At 34.2% G+C, this 27,086-nt stretch overlaps 1 protein-coding gene across 1 annotated transcript in view; it reads left to right on the top strand.

The window, feature by feature from the left end:
• The window catches only part of Smp_129500 (putative dna-directed rna polymerase I largest subunit), a gene marked incomplete at its 5' end in the record, with an annotated part of 31,310 nt that overhangs the window by 1,336 nt on the left and 2,888 nt on the right, over nt 1-27,086 (top strand). The window contains 15 exons of the mRNA XM_018799100.1: nt 1,951-2,165; nt 2,999-3,156; nt 3,933-4,385; nt 6,876-7,127; nt 7,237-7,465; nt 8,354-8,607; nt 9,272-9,934; nt 10,617-10,889; nt 12,060-12,335; nt 14,423-14,890; nt 14,985-15,184; nt 17,502-17,661; nt 21,760-22,221; nt 24,638-24,724; nt 26,207-26,371. Coding sequence (XP_018650922.1) covers nt 1,951-2,165; nt 2,999-3,156; nt 3,933-4,385; nt 6,876-7,127; nt 7,237-7,465; nt 8,354-8,607; nt 9,272-9,934; nt 10,617-10,889; nt 12,060-12,335; nt 14,423-14,890; nt 14,985-15,184; nt 17,502-17,661; nt 21,760-22,221; nt 24,638-24,724; nt 26,207-26,371 — 4,315 coding nt within the window. The remainder of the gene's footprint in view (nt 1-1,950; nt 2,166-2,998; nt 3,157-3,932; nt 4,386-6,875; nt 7,128-7,236; nt 7,466-8,353; nt 8,608-9,271; nt 9,935-10,616; nt 10,890-12,059; nt 12,336-14,422; nt 14,891-14,984; nt 15,185-17,501; nt 17,662-21,759; nt 22,222-24,637; nt 24,725-26,206; nt 26,372-27,086) is intronic.

The following is a 27,086-nucleotide window of genomic DNA, read 5'->3' as shown; positions in this document are numbered from 1 at the left end:
TCCTATACTACGGTAGTATTACTGCGATTATGTCTACCATTAAATACGTATTGTTTTCGCATCTTCCTTTCCAGAAGTTGTCACAAGTGTGGGTTTGCTTAAAGCAAAACGTGTTGCAGTATATTTTCCTTTTGAGTCTCTTAGGTGTATTGTGGGTACCAGAAAAAAGTAGACATTGGCAAATACTGGACCGGTAGTACTCATTCTTGCGGGGATTTCATCGATGATTACATCTAGGATAACACGGCTTCTGAAATGTGCAAGTTGATTCGTACGATAACTGACATCTAGGTTTGGCTCTGTTATATGCTTTAATTATAGTCATTTGAAAGAAAACTAGAGTAATATGGCTCAAAATAAGCTGAATTAGTGCAGTTTTTTTTTATACTTTTTACTAATCAGTTTTATCCGTTTCTGAATCATATTCTGCATATCCGGCTCACCACTATCATAGTTATCTTCAGTTCCTTAATTTTCATTCATGTTAACTCCCTTCCGCTGCATTAAAGTCACTTGGAGCAACTCAAAATGACATGTTTTTAGCAGGCTATATGTCTGTGTCTCCCTGTTTTGTTATCCTAATCAAAACTTGACTGAACAGTCGCTCTAAAATATTAACCAACTAAATCCAGTTGCTAGTTTCTCTATAATACAGTTTTCAAATTCGCCAAAAGGTAAGAAACAAAATACTGGGGTTTTTTAATATGGTGCATATAAAAATAGGGGATTTCTGATCGCAACCCAAGAAGCTTTACAGATTAGACAATAGTGTATTTTCTCACCCTCTCTTTCTATCCAGGTTCAAACATTCATCGACCGAGTGATGAGTTTTGTCAAAACATCGTTCTTTCAGAAATTCTCTCGTCCCAACATATAATACAGAAACAATGGAAACAAGATGTATGTTTCTCTCATTTCCACCGAAAAATAAACTAACAGTGTACTAATTGAGTCTAGTACACTGTAGCGCTAGAGGAATTGTGTTTTCTAAAAATCCGCTTCGTCAGTATAATTAGTATTCAGTTATAGGCTAGTTTGTTTGAATACCTGAAGCAATAGGTCAGCTTAGCTTACGTCTGTCATTTTCAGGAAAGTTGTCTTACCGTCACCGAATCCCTTGCTGCTGTCTGGGGGAAGTTGCCGATGCAGTTACAGGTACAACCTCAGTCGAGCGTTCAAGTAATTAGACCTCACTATTTCGCCTCTCACATACTGGATACCTGTTCTATAGAATTTAATTAACACTACGGACCAGACAATACGGAATCATTTACTACTAAGCGATCAATTGGTGTAACTATATAAATGTATAAAATTGTCATCACAGTATTGCTGTTTGTACTAACAAAATCGGAGTGTGTCACGTTCATTCGTTAGTTCTAATGGTCAGTCAGTTTTAAATTGTGTTCAAATGACCGTACTAGGTTTATAACTAGTACGGAAGATGTAAGGCGTGTTGATGGATCTTTTATTATGGATAAATAATTAATATGTTGTTAACGAAACATATTAATTTACTTCAAGCGAATGGCCTTGAGTCGGATACTCATTATCGTAACACTAACAGGTTCCCGAGCACAGATTTCATTCATTAGTTTATTATAATTACTCTGAGTTTACTGTTTTAGTACGTCTTTGCTCGTTAACTCATTGGTCCAGTAGTTTCTTGTTTCTCATATGGTTTATTATATATGCGTTTCGTTACACTTAGTTATGTGTGTGCAAATATTTGGTTAATTATTTGTTTAGTATCATTCAGAAGGCAAAAAAGTCTTTTAATGTACTTTGATTTTGAATATATACATTTACGCGTCGTTTTTGAATGTAGAAATATTTACTAATTAATTTGCATTGATTTGCTTGAGGACAGCAGTGTTTGAGATGTCCTCATTGCCAGAGAGACTTTTCATAATACCTCAACGTTATTATTGCTTTGACCTCTTTCTGTAGGGAATTGGAAGAAGATTGTAGTGACCTTCTTGAGGGTTGCAAAGTAGATGACCAACGCATGGAACAAAATTTGTCTTTGTTTATCGACATGTCTGATGGAAGTGAAGCTAGCAAAGCAGAAGCTGTTTACACGGCAAACTTATCCACTGCTCGGAATATGCTGTCTGAAGCTATAAAAAGTCAACAACACTCCAAGGAAATATGTTTCCCACCTGGTATGTAAAAATTAATTCTAAAATAATTGTTATATATTTAAGACAATAAAGCAGCAAGATACAAGAAACCAATATGAATACTTCATAAAGTATTATTGCAGAGTTATATGATAACATTTATAACAACCTAGCAGTCAAATACAACTATAAGATATTGCCTATTTTTTGTTTTTTAATGTACACTGTACTGTTTCTAAAGAACGAAAAAGGAAAGAAAAGGGAATCTTTTGCAGATAGTTGGTATTTTAGGAAATCAGTAAAAACTTCGCAAAATGTAAATTATTATTTCGATGGTTTCATTCTCCGAGCTAAATGCTTTAATTGGGAAGCCCCTATTGTTCTTCTAAACGACATCAGAATAAACCTCAAGCGGAAGTGAGGTATTCGAATTTCCCCATATATGACCGAAAGATTGTCCTGCCGATCTTACCGGAACACTAGTTATACATCTGGATAAACCAAAATTATGTGTCCATAAGAAACTATTGCAACCTCTCCTACTACGGTCTTAGTCTCTCGTATCTTTCCTTTCTTCATACCTTTCTTCCTTCAAAGCCATCTTCTCCCCTCTTATCTTAACCATAGAAATTTTCCCCTAGCTGTTTTGCTTCTGTTTCTATGATCCTCCTGCTTACAATCTCAATTTCACCATTTTATCATGCTGAACCTTCCCTTCCCAGTTATAATTTTCCTATGGATGCACTGATCTTTTTTATTATGGATGTAAGTGTCCTTCAGTATGTAAGCTTTGATATTCATGTGCATAATTGCTTTGTTGTTCACTCATAGTTCAAACGTACTTAATAACATTTCGGCGTTTTTTATTATTTAAGAGATGATCCGTGTAATGCTGAGGTGTCTCTGGGCCCATGACGGGGATCTTTTAGTACTGTTATTTCCTATGCTTCAAGCCGCACGATTAAACCACACGTTTCCTACTGACGTATTTTTTATGGATAACGTTCTGTTGTCTCCTTCTCTTTGTCGTTGGGTAAGAAGTTTATCTTGAGTGTTGATTCTTCGATGTAGCATAATGTCCATTCTCTGTTTTTAAGTAGATCTGTAAATATTTGTTAACAGAACTATCTCTTTTCTGCCCCTCAACTCATCTAAAACTTAAAAAGCCGAAGACAAATTTCCACCACAATGTATTTATTTGTTAGAACACCTAGTATTATAGTTGAAGGTCTAATCTTCCTAGCTAATTATATATTTATTGTTCTGTTCAAACATTGAAAAAGACTGTGGAGAATGGTCGCGTAACGTCGTGGACTAATTAAGTCTAGACAATAACGCTGTTGGATACTAACTCAGTGGTTTAGATGTTAAGCGTTCGCTCGCAAAATCGAAGGTCCTGGGCTCGATTCCCACGTGCAAAATCGTAGATCACATTCATATACTCAGACAAAACGGCCATCCAGTGCTTCCAGGTTTTCAATGGTGGTCTAAATTAGATTGCTTCACGATTTTAATAAAATTCAACAATCTTCACCACACTATACTGAAAATTAAAGAATCGTGTTCTATTATTGGATTTGGGTATTCCATAACATTGGGAGATCCTTGTAAACTTTAGTAGTGGCATACTTTGTACTCACTCAAACCTAAATTTCAAGTCACAGGCCGAATTTTAAAAAGCCGGTAGGTACTTCTCTGTGTGATAGTAATAAAGTTAATTTTTCACTCTAAATATTAGATGGAATCTCGGTTATTGTCTTTGTATTGCATTTGATTCGATGAAGCAAAGTATACTAATTTCACTTTTAGCCACGGCATGTTGGGAATTTGGTTTATGAGCATCCGGAAACTGCTGTTTATGTCCGTATTGTAAAGCGAGCCCAATGTCTACACAATATCGTGGAGTTTATCCGTCAACATAATGAAGTGAGCAATTCTGTTGATGTGAATAAACCTGTAGAACCAAAGTCCACAACTAGTAATGGCGATTTGATCGATGATGCACAATCAGATGGTGCTCTTAAACTTGCAACTGTGCTTCTCCAAGCAGCTGTTAATGGAATATACGATATGAATATGGCAATCACACCTCTAGGATTAGAGTCCAGAAATGGGATCAGTAGTAACTCAGTTCGACTACCCGGGCTAAGACAACGTTTAGAAAGAAAAGAAGGTCTCTTCCGTATGCACATGATGGGAAAACGTGTTAATTTCGCATGCCGTTCTGTTATTAGTCCGGATCCAAATCTTAGTGTTACTGAAGTAAGTTTTTTATTTCATCTAAATTCATTTCATGAACTATTATTTGGACCCTTAGTTACCAGTACCTCATGTGAACCACGAATCCTTCATTGAAATATGATTACGAGTCACTTACTAGTAATACAAGGTAGCGTTAACCTTCCTTATATTTCCAAATACTCTTACATTATACAGTCTTCTTTATTTCCGGTCTTTTATCAGTCTCAGTATATCTTAGAACGTTTTCAAAAAATGCTATCTCGTAGAAAGTTATCAGCTAGTATGATCTTTTTTCTTTACATCCAACAAGTTTTTAGGACAATTGTTTCGAAAATTATTCTCTTAACTTCATTTCACCCACTAGTCAGAAGTACGTTGTTGTTCAACATCCACAAAAAGGTAATTTTAAGAGTAGTATTCTTATATTAAATAACTCAGCAATCCTAGTCATCATATTATCCTATCAGAAATAATCTCTGTGTAGTTCACATTTAACCGAAATAGCAAATATGAATAATATCATTCCCACTCTAATCTCGTATATCTTAGTATTACTTATGTTTTACTTACTACTGACCTTTATTGAAATCTTGGGGAGTTTTGTCATGACTCCTTGATATTTCTGTTAGCGTTTATTGAAATGATTTATTCTCCAGTACAGTCAAGTCCTTCGACTCTGTGACTTAGTGATTTAAGCACTTTACTTTCAGTTATTGGACGATAGGTTCGGATCGCGCTCTACCTACTTCAGTTTAGGTCACTGGATAGTATTTCCAGCCTTCCTACTCACTGCCTTCTTGTGGCGGGCGTGTTGTTTACGAAATTGAGAGGACGAAAGGCGAATGTCCGGCGCTTTAACCGGGTTGGTGGATACAAAGGATCCACCTAGTGGAGTTGGAAAACCGTGATTCCAAACCAATGGTGCCCATGGGCTACATGATCCTAAGGAAACAAATAGCGTATGAACCTGTTATCGGTCACTGGCTACCATGGGACTGCATCTCCCCACGATGTTCCACTGCCTTATGGATTAGACCTTTAGGTCAAAGGCTCCGGGTGTGGCCCCCTAAGAAAACCACCTGTTTCGGTCTGGGCATCCGGGCGGTATCGTAGCCCTCACACAATTAAATGAAATGGCAATTCTTTGTGCTGCTCTTATATATCCAGTGCCCCCTTGTACCAATATTTATGTGTTCAAATAATAACAAATTATACCATAAATATAAGTCAAATCCTAATATTTAACCTGAGGTAGTCTACAAAGTTGTATCAACATTGGTTCATTAGGGTGTATATGTATAGTTTTCCCATTTCTTTAGGTTTTCATATTTCAAGTCATCTCCTTCAGTACTCACTTCTCTTTTTGCTGAAGAATATGGGTGACCCAAGGTAGCTTATGTATACTTTACCTTCTCCACCAGCACATATAAATATGTACAAGCATATATATTTCATTTGATTTGGTTTTGTTTAATATATCGAACAATGATTTTAAGGCAGTGTAGTTACAGTCAATTGTATACTCGGCGAACGGCTCCCTAAGAAAACCACCTGCTTCGGTTTGGGCGCCCGAGCAGTATTTCAGCCCTCACACAAAATGAATGATTTACGTGGTGCATATATATTTGGTGCCTCCTTGTACTAACGTTTGTGTTTAAATAAGTATATGATATTCGATTTTATGTTTCCACATTCTCCTTTTGTTAAATCCCAGTCATGCTTCTCATTGTTTGTGACGATTTAATTGATTTGTGTAGAGCTATAACACATTTTCAATATTGTTGCATATTCAAAACGTCTGTGCTTTCTACCATGCTTATTACCGACCTAGTTGGTATTTATGCAGTAATTAGACCTCTGCTTTACTTCACAGAGGTTTTAATACCACACGCATCGTATGTCTTTCCTTTATTTCCGGGATTTATGTAACTAAATTTTACAATGATCTATGTAATGCGGCTTGGTAACCAAGTGCAAGTTTGCGTACTCAGTTTTGAACCATAAGTTTTATTTGAGAGCTACCGCTCAAAGCAAAGTAGGTAAGGCTGAATTCCAACTCCGTGACTTTGAGTATTTGATGTTATGAAATAAAACAATGCATAATTCCTCTCTACTCAGAAAATCTTTTTCTAATTAAATAATATAATCCGTATTTGATTTTGGTGGAATAATTAGAATCCAAGACGTACAATCTCGGTATGAGTAAACTTCTTTGGATTGAATATAGTGCCTAATGGATGGTGTTATGTACTTCAAGCTTTTTTGCTAATCATTGGTTATTGCTCTCTATAAGCTATGGTGTAATAGTGTAGTATAATAATATTTGTTGCAAATACCAAAGAGATAGAAATGAGAGGATAAACGATATTTTTGATTTTATGTCTATCATTGTCCATAATATTCAGCTGTATACGCTTGTAAATTACCTACTCATTATAGACTTCATATTATACATTGAGATACTTTAATACATTTTGTTAACTAATTAACTGTTTCCTCATCAATATTTAGGTTGGAGTACCGTTATTTTTCGCATTCCGTTTAACATTCCCAACACCAGTAACAAAATTCAATTTAGTTCATTTACGTCAATTAGTAATGAATGGACCAAATAACTATCCAGGCGCTACAAGTATTCAATTTTCAAATGGTGTCATTACTATGCTGCCACAGAATGATACTCCCCAGGCTAAAAAGAAACGTGAAATGTTAGCTTTACGGTTAAAACCACTTATATCGGGTAAAGATAACATACCTATCGTTGTAAGTAACGTTTTTTTTTGTAAAAAAATATTCATTCCACTGTTTTCATTCAGTAGTATACAATACAATTTGCATTACATTTTCTCCATTTTACTTCAATTCTTCCCAGGTTAATCGTCATCTACTTGATGGTGATATGCTTATTATGAACAGACAACCTACCCTTCATCGGCCTTCAATGCAAGCACATCGTGTTCGAATAATAAAGTGTGTTGGAGCAAAAACCCTCCGATTACATTATTCAAATTGTAAAGCTTACAATGCAGATTTCGATGGGGATGAAATGAACGGCCATTTTGTTCAAAGTTATGCAGCAAAAGCTGAACTTGAAACATTAGGTAAACTAATCACTTTGTTTTGATCTGATCTGCAATACTATCAATTAGAACTCATATCTAATCACGTTTTAATAAAGTTGGATTGTGGTTGGCAGTGTAATCTAGAACGCGCGGTTCATCAGTTGGATGTACTTGCAACCCAGTGTTGATGTTCACACCGGGACTCAATATTCGGTTGATGAGTCACAAATAGGACGGACGCGCATCCTAGATTTCACTACTAGCCACGCCTCAACTTAACTAAAACCTATGTTTAAAAGACAATATTAAGGCAATCCCCTCAGGATTCACTTATGCTAATAAAGTCTGGTCAATTTTAAGAAAACTGGGACTCATATATACCACATTTGACCAGTGTGACTTGGTTACGGTATTAGTTATAATTTAATGGTTTTTGATTTATGATAATAAATTTATTGATCCCTGATGCGATAAGTTAGCTACATAAATCTCGTAATACAATAATTTTTCGTTATGCAGTTGCTTAGTTTATGTTAAATTATTTGACTACATAGACCATCGCTTACTTACATTCAGAAACATTAGTTTCGTATGTTTCCTTTTCTTTTTCTTCAAAAGTCATCAGTTGTGTTTCAGTTTAGGCTCGAAAAGTTGAGGATCAATATTTTGATTGAATCCTCATTTATAAACTAGTATACTAGTGTCAATGAACTTTTCCACATCATTTATTATTACCAACTATCTAGTAACTCCAAATTTTAAAATAAATTCACTCGTTATTCATGTCCACTGCCAAAACTTGTTTCTTCCATAATCTGTAATAATTTTTTCTATCATGTTATATCTTTTCAGATAGGATTTCCTACTGATATTTGTTTATTTTTGCTCATCGTTTCGTGTATTATTTTTCATTGAATTTGTGTTTAGCTTCTGTTCCACATCAATATTTAGTACCTAAAGATGGAACACCACTTGCTGGGCTTATACAGGATCATGTTATAGCAGCAGTTAAATTAACAATGCGTGATCGGTTTTTCGAGCATGCTGATTACTTGGATCTTGTATATCATGCTCTTCGACCTTTATTTGCTATAAACAGTCAAACATCTTCGGGCCCACCATCTATTATCACAATTAAACCTGCAATTTGTTGGCCAAAATGTCTTTGGACAGGAAAACAGGTACTTAAATGAGGGTACTTTGATTTATATAATGGTTTTAGCGCTTTTTTATTGATTCCCCCCTATTTCGTCATCATTTAAACCATTCATGTTATTTTATTTTTATTTTTTGAACTTTGGATCTCATCTTTTTTTGAGCCAATAAGTCTTCACTGCAAGAAGAAGCAAATGTGTATCTTGGTTATTTATTATATTTGAATTAATTCTCAAAGTTCTCGTTGTCTAGTCAATACTTTCTATATGCTCTAACTCTTCTACCAACCACAACATTATCATAGTTAAGTAATCAAACAGCCCCAAACAGTCAAGCATGTATAGGAAGAATTTTTATTCCGACATTGTCAGTAACAGATATTTGTTAACTTTTTTTGTCGTTTTGGATATGATGCCACAGGCATCAAATATTATTGAACAAGCACATCTGCTCGTCTAATAATAGCAAAGATGAGATCGACTTGATCAGTGTATGCTTTGAGAGAGTATGAATATGTTGCTTCATTTAGTAAGAAATAATAGCCAACTCACTGACATCACTCAGTGATTATGTAGTCGGAAAGAACATGGGACCAAGGGGGGGATCTCATCATATTTAATAAGATAAAAACACTATCATTATGTTCAAATGATTTTACCTAATATTTCTACCTTTTGTTCTCTTTTTCAGGTTATTTCAACATTGTTAATAAATCTCACACCTACAGGTTTATTACCACTAAATGCTACCCTTATAGGTCGACGAACTAAAGCTGAACTTTGGTCTGGAGTTGCTCCCGGTGGACCAACACCATTATCCGATGTAGATTTAGTTATATGTGATGGTTATCTTGCATCTGGCATGTTAGACAAATCACATATCGGTTCAAGCAGTACAGGTTTGATACATTGTGTATATGAAGCATATGGTCCTGAATCTGCTTCGTGTTTGTTAAATGGGATTAGTTTACTAGCCAATAGGTTTTTAAAATTCATTGCCTTCACAATGGGTTTGAAAGATATTTTGCTTTCACATAGAGCAGATGAAGAAAGACAACGTCGTTTCAGTAATCTTAAAGATCTTGGCCTCTGTGCTTTTGCAGACACATTCAGTTTAAAACCAGACGAACTAACCGAATCTAATGTGAAGCGTTTGTATCGTCAAGCACAATTCCCTTCATCAACTGACCAGTCTTCTCTAAAGCGTCTTGCTCAGTTGGACATGGCAATTAAAGATCGACTAAAAAGGGCTCAAGATGCAGTCTGTGACTCTGCGATTCCAGGAGGCTTATATGTTGGTTTTCCAGAGAACAACTTACAACTCATGGTTCATGTCGGTGCTAAGGGTGGTATGGTAAGCAAGCGTTTAAATTTTTATTCCATGCCATAAATACCCAGTTAGTTTCCCAATACGTTGTAAAAGAAAGCTAGTAAATAGTGAGTAAATTGTCTTCATGGATTTTATATTCGTTAAAAAAGGCAATCATCAAGTATAAAGTTTTTATACAGAAAGTATACATATTAGGCTAAAGATATCTCAAAACATTTACAAATGCCAATATTCGCAATTTACCTTTCATGATAATCAACAGTCGATTAAAATTTACGAAAAATACTCAGACTACTTTTAAATAGATAGTAGTAATGTTAAATAACTACAATTTGGTGAAATTTTGAAAAATTTTCGATGGTGCTCCATAATGTTCTGAAAATTTTGTTGACCATATTATGGTACTTAAGTGCTACAATTTTCTTTCGCTACAAATTATTGTTCATAATAACGAATGATTTTTGAAATTTAACTTTTGTAAATTAGTTACGGCAGATTTTGTTTATGCTTCGAGCTCATTCTATGACTAAATTAATTTCTAATTTTACTGTTCTGATATTATTGATGATCGATATTTGTTTGAATATTTTTGTTATTTGTACGCTTCTTTCTTTTAGTTGTACTACGCCAGACAACTCTAGATAGTTTTTTTCAGCTTACTATGTTCTCTAAAGTTTCTCTTTAATTTTATCCATTTATTTCAAAGGTTAACGCTCAACAAATGTCTGTCGCTCTTGGTCAGATTGAATTAGAAGGTCGTCGCGTCCCACTAATGCTAAGTGGCAAAACACTGCCTTCATTTCCACCTTACGATGTTCGTCCACGTGCTGGTGGTATGTGTACTGCTCGATTTCTCACTTCGCTACCTGCACAAGAGTTGTTTTTCCACTCGATGGCAGGTAGAGATGGTCTCGTTGATACAGCTGTAAAAACTAGTCGATCAGGTTACTTACAGAGATCAGCTATTAAACATCTCGAGGTTAGTTTTCTATGTTGACTACAATAACTCATCACTTTGCTTATTTAAGGTAATCTTACAAAATCTGTGAAATTCTGTATGCTAGTTCCTGTTATCCAGCATTGATTAATATCTAACAGTTCCTCAAATTTAGCTTCTTTTTCGTGATACGTAGGTGAAAGGTTACTATACAGAGGACGAATAAGAAATCACAGTTGAATCAAGACTGATAGTTCTGGTTGACGCATCGTTGGTTTAGCACAGGGACAAAGTTATAGAAGTTGGTATTTTGATTAGCGATTTTGTTACGGGATAATTGATGAGCCTAAGGATATAACGGTTCCTCCAGTTGTCCAGTGCTTCTTTAGTTTTAGTCTCATATTGGCAACCATCAGGTGGTGATCTGAAGCTACATCAGTTCCTGTCCTGGTTCTCACGTCTTCCAAAGACCTGAATCTTTTGCTGATGTATATATGATCTATCTGGTTCTCTGTAGTGTGATCCGGTGAGTTTCATGTCGCTTTTTTATGCGTCAATGGAGGAATATTGTGCTACCTATAACCATTTTGTTGAATGCATATATACGTGCTAATCTGTCGCCATTCCTGTTCGTTTCTCCCAGTCAGTTTATGCAGTCCCATGATATCTTCATACTTGTTGCTGTCCATTTCGACCTTGACGTCCAGGTCTCCCATCAGGATGGCCAAAGTTGCTTTCTACGCAAGGGGGTTGCTGACCACCTTCCTCAAGCCTCCTCCTTTACCGGGGTTTGGTACTTCTAGTAACTTTAGAAGAGCTACAGGTGGTTACTAAATCACCACTATGAGATGAAATTGTAAAGATAAATGACAAAGAAGTAAAAGTAGTAACAGTGTTAGTGGTAGTAAAAAGATTACACATAGACAATGTGATTCGATGCGGATGAATGGACTCTCATAATAAAGAAGCACGAAATCTAATGAAAGGCGATTATTAGATGAATCTATGGCACTCCGAATGATTCAGAGCCATGTCACTCAACGTATCCAGCATTTGGGTACGATAATCCCACAGAATCATGATCTAAGATTACTTTCACCAACAAGTTGTACATTTTACAGCTTACTATTCATCTCTTTCACATAATGTTGTTTATTCGTATTTAGAAATTTCGTTTCCTTTATTATTTATACACAAACACACTCTTTACAGGATTTAAGCATAAGTTATGATGGAACAGTGAGAGATTCAGGATCTAATATAATTCAATTTCGATATGGAGACGATGGAGTGGATGTATGTCAAGCTGGGTTTTTACAACCTATTGGTTTGCATTTCTTCGCTGATAATATAAATCTAATGAAAATACGTTGGCATTCCGATAAAATCAACACCGATAATCCAGCATATGCTCATTTATTTGAAAAAAACATACTTCCTAAACCTATACAAATGATGGCAGATCAAGTTGGTGTTAAGAGACAAGGTGTAAGTTTAAAATATAATTCAGTAGTATTCTTATGAATTGTTTTCTGTAAATTTGTGCATTCGACTTTCAAAATGCGATAATATATTTTGTTGATTTTTCTGACTTATGGCATCAATTGTTATTCAGATGATAATGAAACCTACTCAATTCTTTCTTATAGAAAACTTATTCATTTGATATTGTCTTATTTTACTCATTATTTATTTAATCACATAAATATTGTACAAGGAGGCACCAGATACATATGCGCCACACAAATCTCATTTGATTTGTGTGAGGGCTGTGATACTACCCAGGTGCCTAAACCAAAGCAGGTGGTTTTCTTAGGGGCCTACACCCGGAGCCTTCGACCTAAAGGTCTGGTCCACAAGGCAGTGGAGCATCATTAGAAGATGCACTCCCATGGTAGCCGGTGACCAACGATTGATTCATACGCCATTTGTTCCCTCAGGATACTGGAGCCCATGTACACCATTGGTTTGTAATCACGGTTTTCCAACTCCACTAGGTGGATGCTCCGTATCCACCGACCCAGTTAAAGCGCCAGACATTCGTTTTTTTGTCCTCTCGATTTTGTATACAACACCCGCACCACAAGAAGGCAGTGAGTAGGACTTCCCTAGCAGAGGCTGTTTACGCGTGGCCGTGTGAGAGCATTTCAAGAGAGAGGGCGGGCCCCCCCCACTCTCGGCCGTACCAGGGCATTTGGGGGGCATTTTACTCACGGTACATAGTTTTGAATGGTGTTTTTAATATAAGCTTATACGTAAGTTATTAAGTGTATTGTCGATGTTTGTGTGGATCCATTTGTGATAATCTATTCTTTTATGATTACTAACGCTTAGATAATAGTAGCTAACACAAAATAACAATTGCCTAATTAAGAAATATAGGTATGTATTATTTCATTGACAAAGTGAATGACTTGTTTTTCATTACCATATAATAGTTGTTAATATAACTGCTTTTTCAGTTCACTTGTGTAATGAAAAAGATTCCTGGTTCTGAAATGACGAACGAGATCTCAGTTCATTGGAGACTGAGCGGTCTGGACAATTTTTGTCATCCAGCCGTTTGTAATATTTAATCATGTTTATTTTCTTATTATCATCTATATAAACATGTTATTTTGTTAAAAGAAAATCATATTGTATCTATTAGTTTGGTCTTATATCAGTGTAATTGGAGGCCTTATACTAATAATTCGGTCTGATGAATTGCCATCATTTATCCAGATTGTATCATCGTCTATTGTCGACTAATCAATTAATATTGTGTCCATTAATTTAACCATCAAATTCTTAAATGTTTGTTCGTTAAATTATAAAATCTATTCTATAGAATTGTGGAGGCAAATTGTTTAAACTTAGAATAGCTTAAAAATTATAACAAAAATATTGTCGATACTTTTATAATACGATTAGTAGGGAACCATTAGATACCAATGCTAAAGTTCTCAAAATAATAATGCCGTATGGATATTTTGTAAGTGTGTAACATTTACTGACAAAGGAATTGTGCACCCATTCTAATCTAATGTAATATACAATCGAAAATTGTAATTTTAGTGTTTTATTCACTTATCAGTTCTTGTTTCTAATAGATAACAATAAGAAAAAAGGATACTCAATCTCTAATGAGCAGTAAAACGGATCGTTTTCAACGTTATTGTTGATTCATACTGTGTACTTTATGTTGATTCAGCACCAGTAACAATGAACACTTCTTTTATGACTGTACAAGTTGAGAAAGAACCAATCACTCATGTTTGTTTTAAGGTTGTTCCAGTTTGTTTTTGCAATCACATTACATTGATTACTTTATTTTCATGTTTTAATGTTAGCTTTCAAAACTGTGTACCATCGTATTAAGTTACATTATGTATTATAAGTGGTTAATTTATTTGTAATCGGTCATCTTGACTTTAATTTTTACTTCTAGATCATTTAAACTTTTCTTGATAATTCATGTGTATGTGTATTTGCTTTTATGTTGTTTTGTCTATGATCTAACTTAATATCAGTAATTACCCTACGTGGTTTTTTCAATGGAATCTAATCTGATTTCAACTTGTTTATCATTTTAGATTCTACATAAAACTGTATCAAGGCATAAACTTGCCAAACTTTTCAACATTGGTAAGATGGCTCATAAAGCACTAAAAATAATGGAAACGGAACAGCAAGTATCCGGAAAAGATAAGATAATGAATGAAATAATCCCTGAACCACCATGTGCTGCAGCGGCTGAATTAAGAGATTTATGTTTAGCCAAAATTATTAACGCTCAAGCACCACCTGGTGATCCTGTAGGTTTATTGGCTGCACAATCAGTTGGTGAACCTTCTACTCAGATGACATTAAATACTTTTCATTTTGCTGGACGTGGTGAAATGAATGTAACTTTGGGAATACCACGCCTACGAGAGATTCTCATGTCCGGATCATCCAATATAAGTACACCATGCATGGAAGTTCCTATATGGCCCACAAAAGAAGCTCAACAACTTAGTGAACAAATAGCTAAGAAGTTTTATAAACTGAAATTATCTGAGGTGATTCAAACAGATTTTTTAAATTTTTTTCAGTGTAATATATATATATATATATAACTGCCTTATATACATGTATGTTATGTTTGTATTGCAGACTTTACAATTGCCTATTGGTCAAAAAGTGAACTATGTATCTGATTCGTGTACATTTGAATTTAATTTACAACCGAAATCAGTCTATTCTGATCAAAGTCATGTAACACCTGTTCGTGTTTTACGTTTTCTTGAACGTATTCTATTCCCAGATTTAGCTCATCGTTTAAATGAAGAATTAAAAGATCAAGGAAAAACTAGGTATATGGGTGTTATTCTTTTTTCTTTTCAATATTTAATTGTTATTTATTTTTTCATATATTTCACCAGCTTGTTACTTGTTCACTAAGGAAGAACTCTTTTTCGCCTATGATTATCATTTTAAACACTGAAAAATTCAAACCTAATCATTTTCTCTCATAAGTAGTAGTCTGTTTAAATTTACATATTTTCTTTCTCATAGACTTAAAAGTAGGGTTGTATATCATTATAACAGGTTGATTCCAACGAAATTAACCTTTATTGTTGACAGATGGTACAGAATCGTTTTAAATTGTAACAACATATATAAAATAGACTTTGACTCTGCATAACTTTCTCATAAATAGCTTATTTATTGTTTAATTATACACAAAATATAATTTAACATATCTACAGATATACATAAAGGGGATAAGAAACAAAACTATCCAATTGTTTTTATTTAGTTGTGAATAATTCAAACCAGATTTTACTCCATTTGCTACTTTTGAGATAATTGATTATGTCCTGTAAATATATGTTAATTCAATATGTACGTGTGTGTGTGTGTCTGTGGAGTACTTCAATGAATTTTTAATTGAAGCTTTGTCACATCCCTAAAAAGAAAATCTCTTTCTTGGTTATCTTTTGGTTGTCTTTGCCTTTATTTTTTTTCTAAAAATACACTTGTTATTGGATAAATATGTATCATAATAATTGGATCGTTATGATGAATCGGATAAATTTCTATTATTTGCACTTCGATAACTTAAATTTTCTGATTATTTAATACTTGGTGTTTGGTTAATTGTGTCTATGTTTAACAGCATGTAACCAAATAAATTAGATTGTGAAAATGTTTGTTTTATTTAATGATACTAGATTTTATTTCTCTAAATTAGCTACATATGTATGCTTCGATATGAGATATAAGATATCTTTAATTGGAATCATAATAAAAGCCTTTGCTATCCTTGCATGTAGATTTAAGTTGTTCAAACAGCCTTAGTTTTCTTGTTTCAACTATTCTTCAACATTAATATCGATTTATGACAATAGACAGTATAGCTGAAAATCAGTTGTACAGCTTTTGAAATACTCAGCTTTTTATTTTCGTGTACATACCGAGTATATTATCAGTTTTTTATTTTTTTATTTCCTCTTCACTACTCAACTTATTTATAATTCAGTTGCTATTTTGTCTTCTTCTTTTGGAATCCCTCTCAATGTGACATTCTTAAAATGTAGAATGAATTACTTAATGTACCAGTGTTTTTAATCTTTGCCACTTATATTTGTTTACCTTTTTCGATATCTTTACAATTATGAAAGTCTTTTTATATTTATACTCTTATATTAAAATAGAAATTGGATAATTCTCTATGGAGAACATCCATTGATCACTTTTACTGGATATGAGGTGTCAAATTAACCAGACAATGTTTGTATTTAAATCAAGTGTATATGATTTTAGAAGACTATGTAAAATATAATTTTGCCCAAAGTGTATAATAAACTACGCTTAGGACTATAATTATTTATTATTTCCTTTATTAAATGAACAATTTGCAATAGCAACAATAATCTCATCAATGAAGTAGAAGTATACAATAATACACTAATAACGAGTCGTTGCGGTACTTTTGATAATAGAATTCCAACCTTCGTAATACAATGCAATCTTGTTCAACTACTAGGAAATTATGATTCTACAACAAACGGGATCAAATCCAACTAAACGAACGAAGCCTAAATGATATTTTTGTGCAAACTACGTTGATTATAGTTGTTACCCTTGATTAAGACTATTCGTTTACACTATAAAGATAAACGTTTAACAGATCATGATACGCATACAAAACAATATCTTTTACCATAACTGTTATTATTAGTCACTAATAAAAAATGTGTATGATTCAACCACCTGTTTTAGTGATAATTTTCCTACTCTAAAAGTTGATAATAACTTCTTAGCTGCTTCCTAGATCCGCAGTGTTCTAAACCTTAACCTTAGACGACAGATAAAAGGTGCTAAGTAAGGACAGGCTATACTTCAAGCTTAGTACATACACATAAAATAAGAATGTTTTTAGGTTTACGTGTAACTCCAACACTCTAAAAGCTCTAGAATTAATGCCAAATTTAGTAACAGATTAGATAGTCATATAATCAGAGAGGGACTTATGATATGTTGATTTCCTGATAGTTTCTATGAGGTTTCTATTAGGTGCTGATTGAACGAACCATACATTTAACCCAGGCACCTTCATTATTATTGTTCATGTTCCCTTTCGATAGTTTAGATATGAATTTTATACCTTCTGTTAATTTATTTCAGTCTTATAAAAAGCTTTGCCTTATCTGCTATGGCCCGTCAACAACAAGCTGGTCAAAATAAAAACTCAGAAGAACCAGCTGAGGATGCTGATATTGTAAATCAACCAGGTATTGGCCGTACTCGTGCACAAGACGAATGGAATGAAGATGATGGACATGAGGTAGGTTTGTATTTACGGAATCTTCATTATGCCTAGTTTCGTTCTTAGGATTTAAACATTGTTGTCTACACGACTAGTTAATTAGACATCTAAATTTTTCATTATGATGTAGTTAAAATTTTTCCATCCAAATCTTGGTAAGAATTGTTATGTTCTGACATCGGAGATACGATTCATGGAAATATAAATTAGTGAAGTAAAAAAATTATGCGGAATTCAGAATAATAGAATCCAGGAAAGACTACTAATAGATGTGATAAGTCTTATAATTAAACGTTAGACTCGTTTCCTAAGCTCTTCTAGTAACCCCCAGGCCAAATCTACACAGCAACTTGAACACGAGAGAAAAGGAGCGAAATATGGAAGAAACGCTTTACTAAAAAGATTCGTTTACATACAAAAAACCTAGGATATTTATAGTATTTTAGATGGCCTTGGGCTCCCGGAAATTTCTGGAAAGCTACTAAACATAGTAGCAGTATTGGTAATCATCCAACTAGAAACGCGACATGTGACTTATCACTTTCTAGATGTTTCTGGCAAAACTTCTATTGAATGCTGATTGAGTAAGATGTTTCTTAGCGTTTCCAGAACCCTTTTTTGGCTTTTTTTCGAGTAGGTTTCTGGATCTCCCCTACAAGATGCATCTTCGCTATTGCAAATTATTTTAAGTCATGTTATTCAAAGTCTCTACTCACTGGTCATAATAATCACTCCTTCCCCCAACCAAGTAGTTTACACTTACTAACATAGGCCAGTCCAATTGGTAATGACTCCATGGTCTGATGCCAGGTTTTCGTTTGGCCACCTCTGATATTCTCCCAGCCTACTCCTACACTAGACATCGTCGCCTGTCGAGGTAGGTGGTGGTTAGGCATACGTAAGATCTGTCTTAACCACCTCAGTTGATGAAGATTTACTACCTCATCAATCGATTTTCCATCCTTATCTAGTACCCCATTTCCAACCCAGTAGTTGCTTACCCGGTAGTCCCGAAATACACGAGTAATGTTTCGAAGACACCTATAGTCGAATACTGGTGACCCACACATATCCTCTACTCTTAATGAACACTTTTCGCATCCGTAAAATAGAACGGAACGAACTGCTGCACATTGCACTCGTCTTTTGGTTGGAGGACGAATATCTCGCCCAAGCCATAAATGACGCAGGTTGGCAAAAGCAAGTCGAGCCTTCTGAATCAGTGTTGTGATTTCGTCAGACACCAAACCTTTCACGATTAATGGGACTTCCGAGATAATTAAAACGGACAATGCGTTCAATTACTTCTCTCTATCGTTAATTCAGGCGCTGACACAACTACAAGACAGCTAAACTATTCCGATGCGTCTCAACATTGCTAACTAGAGGGGGAAGTCCAGGTTCAGATGAGGGAAAGTATATTCCACAAGCGGCCAAAAGCACGAACAACGACAAGCGCACCATTCAAGCATATATATACAGTACAAAAATGCCCTTGGGAAACGTCGCAAAACAGCATATTAAAAGAGGCAGTCAACTGATAACTTTTAGGGTCCTTTCAACTGAGAGATACAATCCGAGGACGAAAATGGGTGCTTTTGGTGTGAAAATGAGGAATTCAAAATCGCAAAATAAAGTTACAAATATAAAACGTTTACCCAGTGATTTCTGAGGATCTAGCATCCCCAACATGTATGTAAATATGAAAGTAAGCAAACACGATTATGTCAACGTTGTTCCTTAATGTTATCGTATCATCTGATTGGCTGTTTGTTCTTACTTTGTGTTATTATGTAGAGTTACGACTAATGATTCATCTATAACGTGGACTGATGTCATTGACAATTGGAAAAAGTCATGTTACTAGTTGCAGATCGTCTTAATCAAATTATCATTATCAGCGAAGAAATGCAAACCAATAGGTTGTAAAAACCCAGCTTGACATACATCCACTCCATCGTCTCCATATCGAAATTGAATTATATTAGATCCTGAATCTCTCACTGTTCCATCATAACTTATGCTTAAATCCTGTAAAGAGTGTGTTTGTGTATAAATAATAAAGGAAACGAAATTTCTAAATACGAATAAACAACATTATGTGAAAGAGATGAATAGTAAGCTGTAAAATGTACAACTTGTTGGTGAAAGTAATCTTAGATCATGATTCTGTGGGATTATCGTACCCAAATGCTGGATACGTTGAGTGACATGGCTCTGAATCAATCGGATTGCTACTGATGACTACACTCTTTGTCCCCTATTACATCCTCGTTTTAAAATTATCTTTGATAAGTCTGCTAAATGAACTTACAATCTGACTTCTTAGCTGCGTCTAATAACCCCCAGGTTTAATCTACACGGCAACACAAGAGCAAAAGTTTGAAATACCAAAGAAACGCTTTTCTTCGTGGTTTGTTTGTGTGCAGAAAAACTAGGTTACTTTTAGTTACATACGACCATGGGTTTTCCGGAATCGTACTAAATATACTAGCAGTATTCGTTAATATCCAATCAGAGATGCTACACGTGACATCACTTTTTATATGTTTTTGAGAAGCTTCTATTCAACGCTGATTTCTTAGTGTGTACAACCGTTTTCTAGGCCTTCATGTTCTTTTTTTTGAGAAATACTTTGAAACTTTTTAACAACCTTATACTTTTTTCTTACGGAATCCCATTCATCCTCATCTAATCATACTGTCTATGTGTAATCTACTCTACTAACACTGTTACTACTCTTACTTCTTTGTCATTTGTCTTAATTTTATCTCATCATGGTTATTTAGTGGGGGAAATTAAACTGATGCACCAGTGTGGCAAATTCTACGTCGCATACGATTGAACACTATAAATTAAAATAATACATTAAACGGCCTACTAGTAAGAATTTTTGCCATTAAAATTTGAATATAATATTCAGTTAATACGTTGTCAAATCCGACCTCTATACCTATCCTGTTGCCCTTTTATGTTCATGTCCAATAATATTCCACCCCCTTCTCAATTACCCTGGAAATTCTTCACCACTTCCTGTTATTTGTTTCAGTCGCAGTTAAATGTGTTTTACATCATAAGTAGTCTTTTGTTACACTGTCAACATGTTTCGAAAGTTGAATGAAACATTCTCAAAATCTTTTTTGTGTATAAGTCATAGTTTTCCAGAAAAAAAGGTTTTTCTGTAAAATTAAATCAACAGTCAAGTGCTGTTTTTCTGAAAAAAAGTTCATATTTAGTTCTACATGAATACAATAGTAATTTGTAAAACAAGTAATTGAAGTTACTATTGAGAAACGTAGTTCGATGAAAAGTAGCTTTTTTTGTTTTCTATTCATTCTGAAATAACCTAAATCAAAATTTTACCACTATTTAAAAAGACTACTTATATTCTCATTTTTTGTGGCTTATTTCTAATATTTATAGGTAAGTTATTTATAAAATTACGGTTAGCTAGTCATTGGTTTAAAACACTTTCTTAATGAATTATGTCTCTTAAATTACTGATAGTTGTTATAACACATCACACAGTGTGTGGTGTCTTATCTATAAGCACTGATATATTAATCTCTATTACTCCACTTGATATGATTGAATTAGATTTACAAATCCTAATGTTACCCCTAGTGCAGTGGTGTCTCACTGGCTAAGGCGTTCAGCTTTTAGTCATTGGATCCCCGCTCCGCTTAACTTCGATTTAGACAACCGGGTATTTTCACTACCCTAAACTTAAAGCCATTTACTCGGATCTGTACCTGGTTAGTGAATTAACTAAATTCAAATTATTAGCCTCATGTAACCTCGTACTCATAAATGAGACTTCTTCGATACCTATATTTTTTGCCCGAATACAGTAGTGAATAATAGAACTTGTAATGACTTTGCAGATACTCATGACCGTAAACATCTTCAAATTTCTATAAATACACATGATAATGTATGTTCAACATGAATCAATTTGTCATCAACTATACTAGATATTCTCTCTCTCCCTACCTACCTTCCTCCTTCCCTCTCGGTCTCTTTCCTCGAAACCATATTGAGATCACCGACCGGATCTTAATTTTTTTAAAAATAAAAGTCTATTTTAAAGATATAATTTTTCATCTCTTTTTCTAGGCTATCAGACGCCGGCGTCTTGAAGCAAATGCCGAAGAGGAAGATATTACTTGTGGTAATAATAATCGTCGTAAAAATGGAACTGATCTCGATGAATTAGTTGATTTAGATTTAGACGACGAATATGATGCTGAAGCAGCTGAACTACATGAAATTGGACAAGATCGTGATAAAGATGATGGCGATGATGAACAACAAGATGATAATGGTAATAAATGGCCTTGGAACGAATTATCTCCATCAAGTAAATTGAAGATGCTTCTTGGCAATCCTTTAAGATCTGAACATAAAACAACTACTTCAAAAGATACAAATTCCGATGAATTTATCCAATGGACTGCTGACCCTGAATTAAATCAATCAGATGTAGATGATGAACGGGAATTAATCCAAGAAAATATGGAACGAAACATAGAACAAGAAAATGCTATAAGTCATGATGAAGCTCGCAAACGGATAACGGTAATTCATTTTTATTAGTATTCGTATCAATACTAATACACTGATAATATGGGTTTCAAAAATTTACCAACTATTATTGGTAACCCCTTTCTAGAGATATGTTCTCCTTACATTTGTTACTCGGAAGTTATTTTATAACTATTTGGATAGTTTCATATTTTTACAGTTATTTTATTTAGGTGAACTGACTGTTTGATGATCTATTTCGTCTTGTTTATTTCTTACTTTGTCACTTGTTCCAGGATTATTCGACGTTGTGAATCGTAACTATTTGGTTACCTCGTAAATCAAGTTTTAATTTGCTTTCAATAACACATCAACGCGTTTCATTCTTTCAAATAAGGTCTCACTTTTGACACATCATTCAAGTTTTCCTATCAAACACTAAATTTTTCGCTATACGTAATGTTCTGAATCGTCATTTTAACACAAACTATCTTAACAGTTTTTTCTTCAAAAAAGTAGTTAATACAATCACTGGTAAATGAATGTTCACTATTCGTTCGTCTATGTCCAAGGGAATATATTAAAATGTACTAAGATCAGTGCAGAATGTTGCAAAAGTAGTTAATTAAGTCTCATCTACGATTCCGGTCAGTTTAGTCGGTAGCTTTTTCTAAATTTTCAAGTGTACAATTCAATCCATATTTTTGATACCAATCTATTTAGAAGGTGCTTACACTACAGTATATTTAGGAACGAATCAAGCGTTTCAATTTCATCCAAGTAAATGAATGTTACTAATATAACTTACTCAAGCCTCTTATCCTTCTGGGACCTCTGCGTCCCTAACCGGGTATCTCCAAGTAGCTCTGTCCTTGGTTCTTTCTAGTCGTTGTCAAGTGCCTTTTTTTATATCTCCTTCCAAGTCCATGTCTCATGTGTTTTTGGCCTACTTCTTTTCGTCTGGTCTTCAAAATTCCAAGTAAAGGCTTGCTTCGTGATTCAGTTCGATGATTTCCGTAAAATGTGACCTGTTCGCCTTTAGAATCTTTTCCTAATTTCCTCAGACGGGATCTGGTTTGTTGTCATCTACACAATATTCCCACACAAACACATACACACAGCTATATGGATCTCACCGGACCACACCACAGAGATCCAGATAGATCCTATTTGTATCAACAAAAAATTCCGAAGGACAATGGAAGATGTGAGAACCAGGAGAGGAGCTGATATAGCTTCAGATCACCACTTGGTCACCACCTAGTTGTGACCAAGTTGAAACTGCAGCTAAAAAATACTGGACAACTGAGAGAACAGCATTAAAAAGGTTCAATACAGCATTCCTTCGAGATACTAACAAACTGAACGAATTCAAGATAACTCTCAACAACAGGTTCCAAGCTTTACAGGCTGCTAGAATCACAGAGGCATCACACTGAAAGATGCAGTTGACGCTCGACTTCGAGATCAACAGGCTGGATTCCGTAAGGATCAGTCGTGCATAGATCAAATCGCGACACTACGGATCATTATGGAACAATCAATTGAGTGGAATTTGTCACTATACATCAACTTCATTGACTACGAGAAGGTGTTTGACAGTGTGGACAGGAGAACATGGGTGACAGGCGTAAGTAAGTAATATATGCATGCGTAAAGCCATACAGTAGAGATTCCTATGATTTCGTCCTGTGAATCATGTCTATCATTATCCATTTTCTGTTTATCAATTTTCGAATAACTTCCCATTTGCTTTCGTCTATAGGGAAGTCGCTGTCGTTTATTATTTTATTTATTTATTTTAAAAGTGCCCATTTAGTGAATAACCAAAATAAGCTAATAATATTGTTTTCAATTGAATCCTCATCAGGCTTTACTGTAGTATGCAGTAATTTTTATATGCATATGCGAAATTATTAAATAAATCAAGGCAGTTAATGAGTCAGTGATAACAGTAGGATAGATTACGTAAATAAACATAATATGTAGATTTTATTCATTAGTATTTTCCATACTCCTTGTTCGTTTATTTATCTTCACTTTCACCTTTTTTCTGCTTATCAAATATATATACTTCATTGTTCCATTATTCGAACACTCCTTGTTACGTAATCTTCCAATTTGTTTATGATTGTTATTTCAGTGTCTATATTTTCCAAGTCATTGACTTACCCTCTTATTGTGAAACATTGATTCAAGCCTTTATTATTCTTACCACAACTGTACACCTGTCATCACGTTATCGATTTCTACTTTTTACTTATTATGTGTATAGCTGAAGTATTTAGTTTTTTCATCCCGGCAATTTCACATCATCTTACTGGTATTATTTATGGAGACATGTGTGCTTGTGTGTGTGTTGTTACTAGTCTTTGATTTTTTCTTAAAATAAATAATCCCAATAATTCCTCAATATTTTACACAACCATATTTTTTTCGTTTTTCTACTTTCTCCTGTTTATATCATCAGTTCGTTACCAGTCTGCATGCTCGTTTTAGTGGTTACGATTTCGACAGAAAAAATTCATCGCCGAAGTGGGCACGTCTTACAATTTGTGTAAGTTACCGTTGTTTTCGTTGTGCTCATCGCCTTCGCCGTCGTTGTTGCTCCCATCGTATGTTGTCAGTGGTATTCAGTTTTCATGAATTTCCACTGAAAAAGTTATCTACTGTTTGAAAACTGAATTATGTGTTTGTCTTTTCTTCCTTTCTAAAAGGAAGAGTTTTTTATGCACTGTTTATTAAAATAGCGTCTTGCTCTGTTTTATGCAAAAGCCTGCTTTTTAAAATTTTCTTTTTTTTAAACATTTCTTTATATGCTCACGTTCTTCTTAGTCCATTATTAGTCTCTTGATCTACAATTTACTTTTTCTGTCACATAGTTCTTCTTTTCTTCAATTAATATGCTTACTGCGTATGTGAGGAAACTTTCCAGATCGCTGTAATACAATAATCTTTCACTTATTCAGAAGTATAACTATTAACGCATTTTATACTTATACGATGTTAAAGACTACCCAACGTATAGTTCACATCACACACAACAGATAGATAAATATTTCAAACCATAAAGCGTTGAGAAGCGGTTCATTCCAGTATTGAACTCCTCGGTAGTGCGAACACTCAATACCACTAGACTTACAACATGTGTCCATCATTCACCACCATTGACAATACTTATCCATGAATATCGAAGTTTAATCTCCATAACTAATAATTCCTGGTTTTCAGTAATTGCCTAAGTATATTTAATCTATGATTCAAACTAGAAATTGGACATTCTCAACAAACCTGCAATATCACCCAATTAGTTCATTTCCATGATTGACAAGTCGGTCATTAACATTCACAACCGTCACACACTATTCTTTATGTGGTTAGACAATGATTAAACCTGGTCTGCTCCATAAAGCTTTCACTCATTCGCAATGACAATGAACTTCAGACAGTCCAGATACATAAAAACATTGTTAAACTATTATTACTAGTTTACTTTTCAACTATGATTCACTAAAATATACCGCATACGTGGAATTCACACGATGTTTTCAGTGACCTGTGATCTGTGATTTATAATGAGTGAATGTTTTTGGCAATTTTTTATTAAAAGTAAATTTAACATGGCTGTCGGTGTTTTTTTATAATAGTGAGAAAACTGACGAGGAATCAGTGAGTATTGTAAATAAAGGATAAGTGTATATTGTACATGACATTTGACAAATTTTTATTACTGTCATGCTTAAACAGAGAGATACCGTAATGCACTCGACAGCCATTGTTCTTTTTTGGATTGAAAGAAAGTACAAGGGATAATAATATTAATTATTATTACTATTAGTAATCAAGAGAGTTTTTGACATACTGTATGCAAACCTATGGTTTTCTCTGTCTCTCATATCTCAGTCTAGATCGGTCACTTTTACAGCCCATTGTAGATTTTTAAGAGAAACATAAACTGATATTTGAAATAGAATATTGTTTATTTACGACTATATTTTACTCATCCGTATGCTTATGTAATGTTATCATTTATCACCAGATGTTCGATCCAAAAGAAGGACGTATATCTATTGACCTAGAGACTTTAATTATGCGCCTTATTAATCGAAGTGTTGTATCCTCTGTGCCTGGTATCGAAAAGACTATTATTGATCGTTCAAAACCGAATCAATGGATGTTCCGAGTTGAAGGTATAAACATGATTGTAAGTTCCATGAAATTCTTATTACATTTGTAAACATTTACGGCTAACAGTTAGGCTAGTGAACCGTTCTTATACAGTTTGAAACATCAAGTAACTTGTTTTATAATACTCTGTCACTTTAATGCTTCTTCATATGCTACTTACAAGTAATTTGGAACAACAAATAAACTGAAAATGACAACTAGGACAATATCTAAATGTTACTCTGCTCTGTTATATCGGTTGCTACTATCTCTTTTATAATTAGTTCCTTAAATTAAGCAGCTTTTTTTCTTATGCTGACATCGTTCTAAATTTGAAGAAATAATCTGATCACTGGCATTCAAAGAATCAGGTATATATTTATATTGAACTATTTTTACGCAAATCTGAACTCGCAATTTGAATTAGATGGAAATTGAAAAAAACTATCTAATTTACAGTTCGACAGAGAGCAGGAAAGACAAACCTCTAAGACAGTGATGAATCAATGCTTTGTATAAAGATCGTTAGTTTCAGTGAGTGGTAAAAGTCAAAATCTCTACTACTTTAACGAAAATACCATCACTGATTAAGAATATCAGAAATAAAAAGTATGACGTAGCTATACTTCATATATATATATAAGTACAATTTTAACTGGTTATAACGGAAATTTCATATGTTTAAAATTTAAATCAAAATTCAAATTAATATGGATATTTCAATAGTTGAGATCATGAGTCAATCGAAGCTA

The sequence above is a fragment of the Schistosoma mansoni genome, chromosome 3 (assembly GCF_000237925.1).
Source record: "Schistosoma mansoni strain Puerto Rico chromosome 3, complete genome".
Taxonomy (NCBI): domain Eukaryota; kingdom Metazoa; phylum Platyhelminthes; class Trematoda; order Strigeidida; family Schistosomatidae; genus Schistosoma; species Schistosoma mansoni.
The sequence above is the reverse complement of the archived record's forward strand: the minus strand, read 5'-3'. Positions and strand labels throughout refer to the sequence as shown.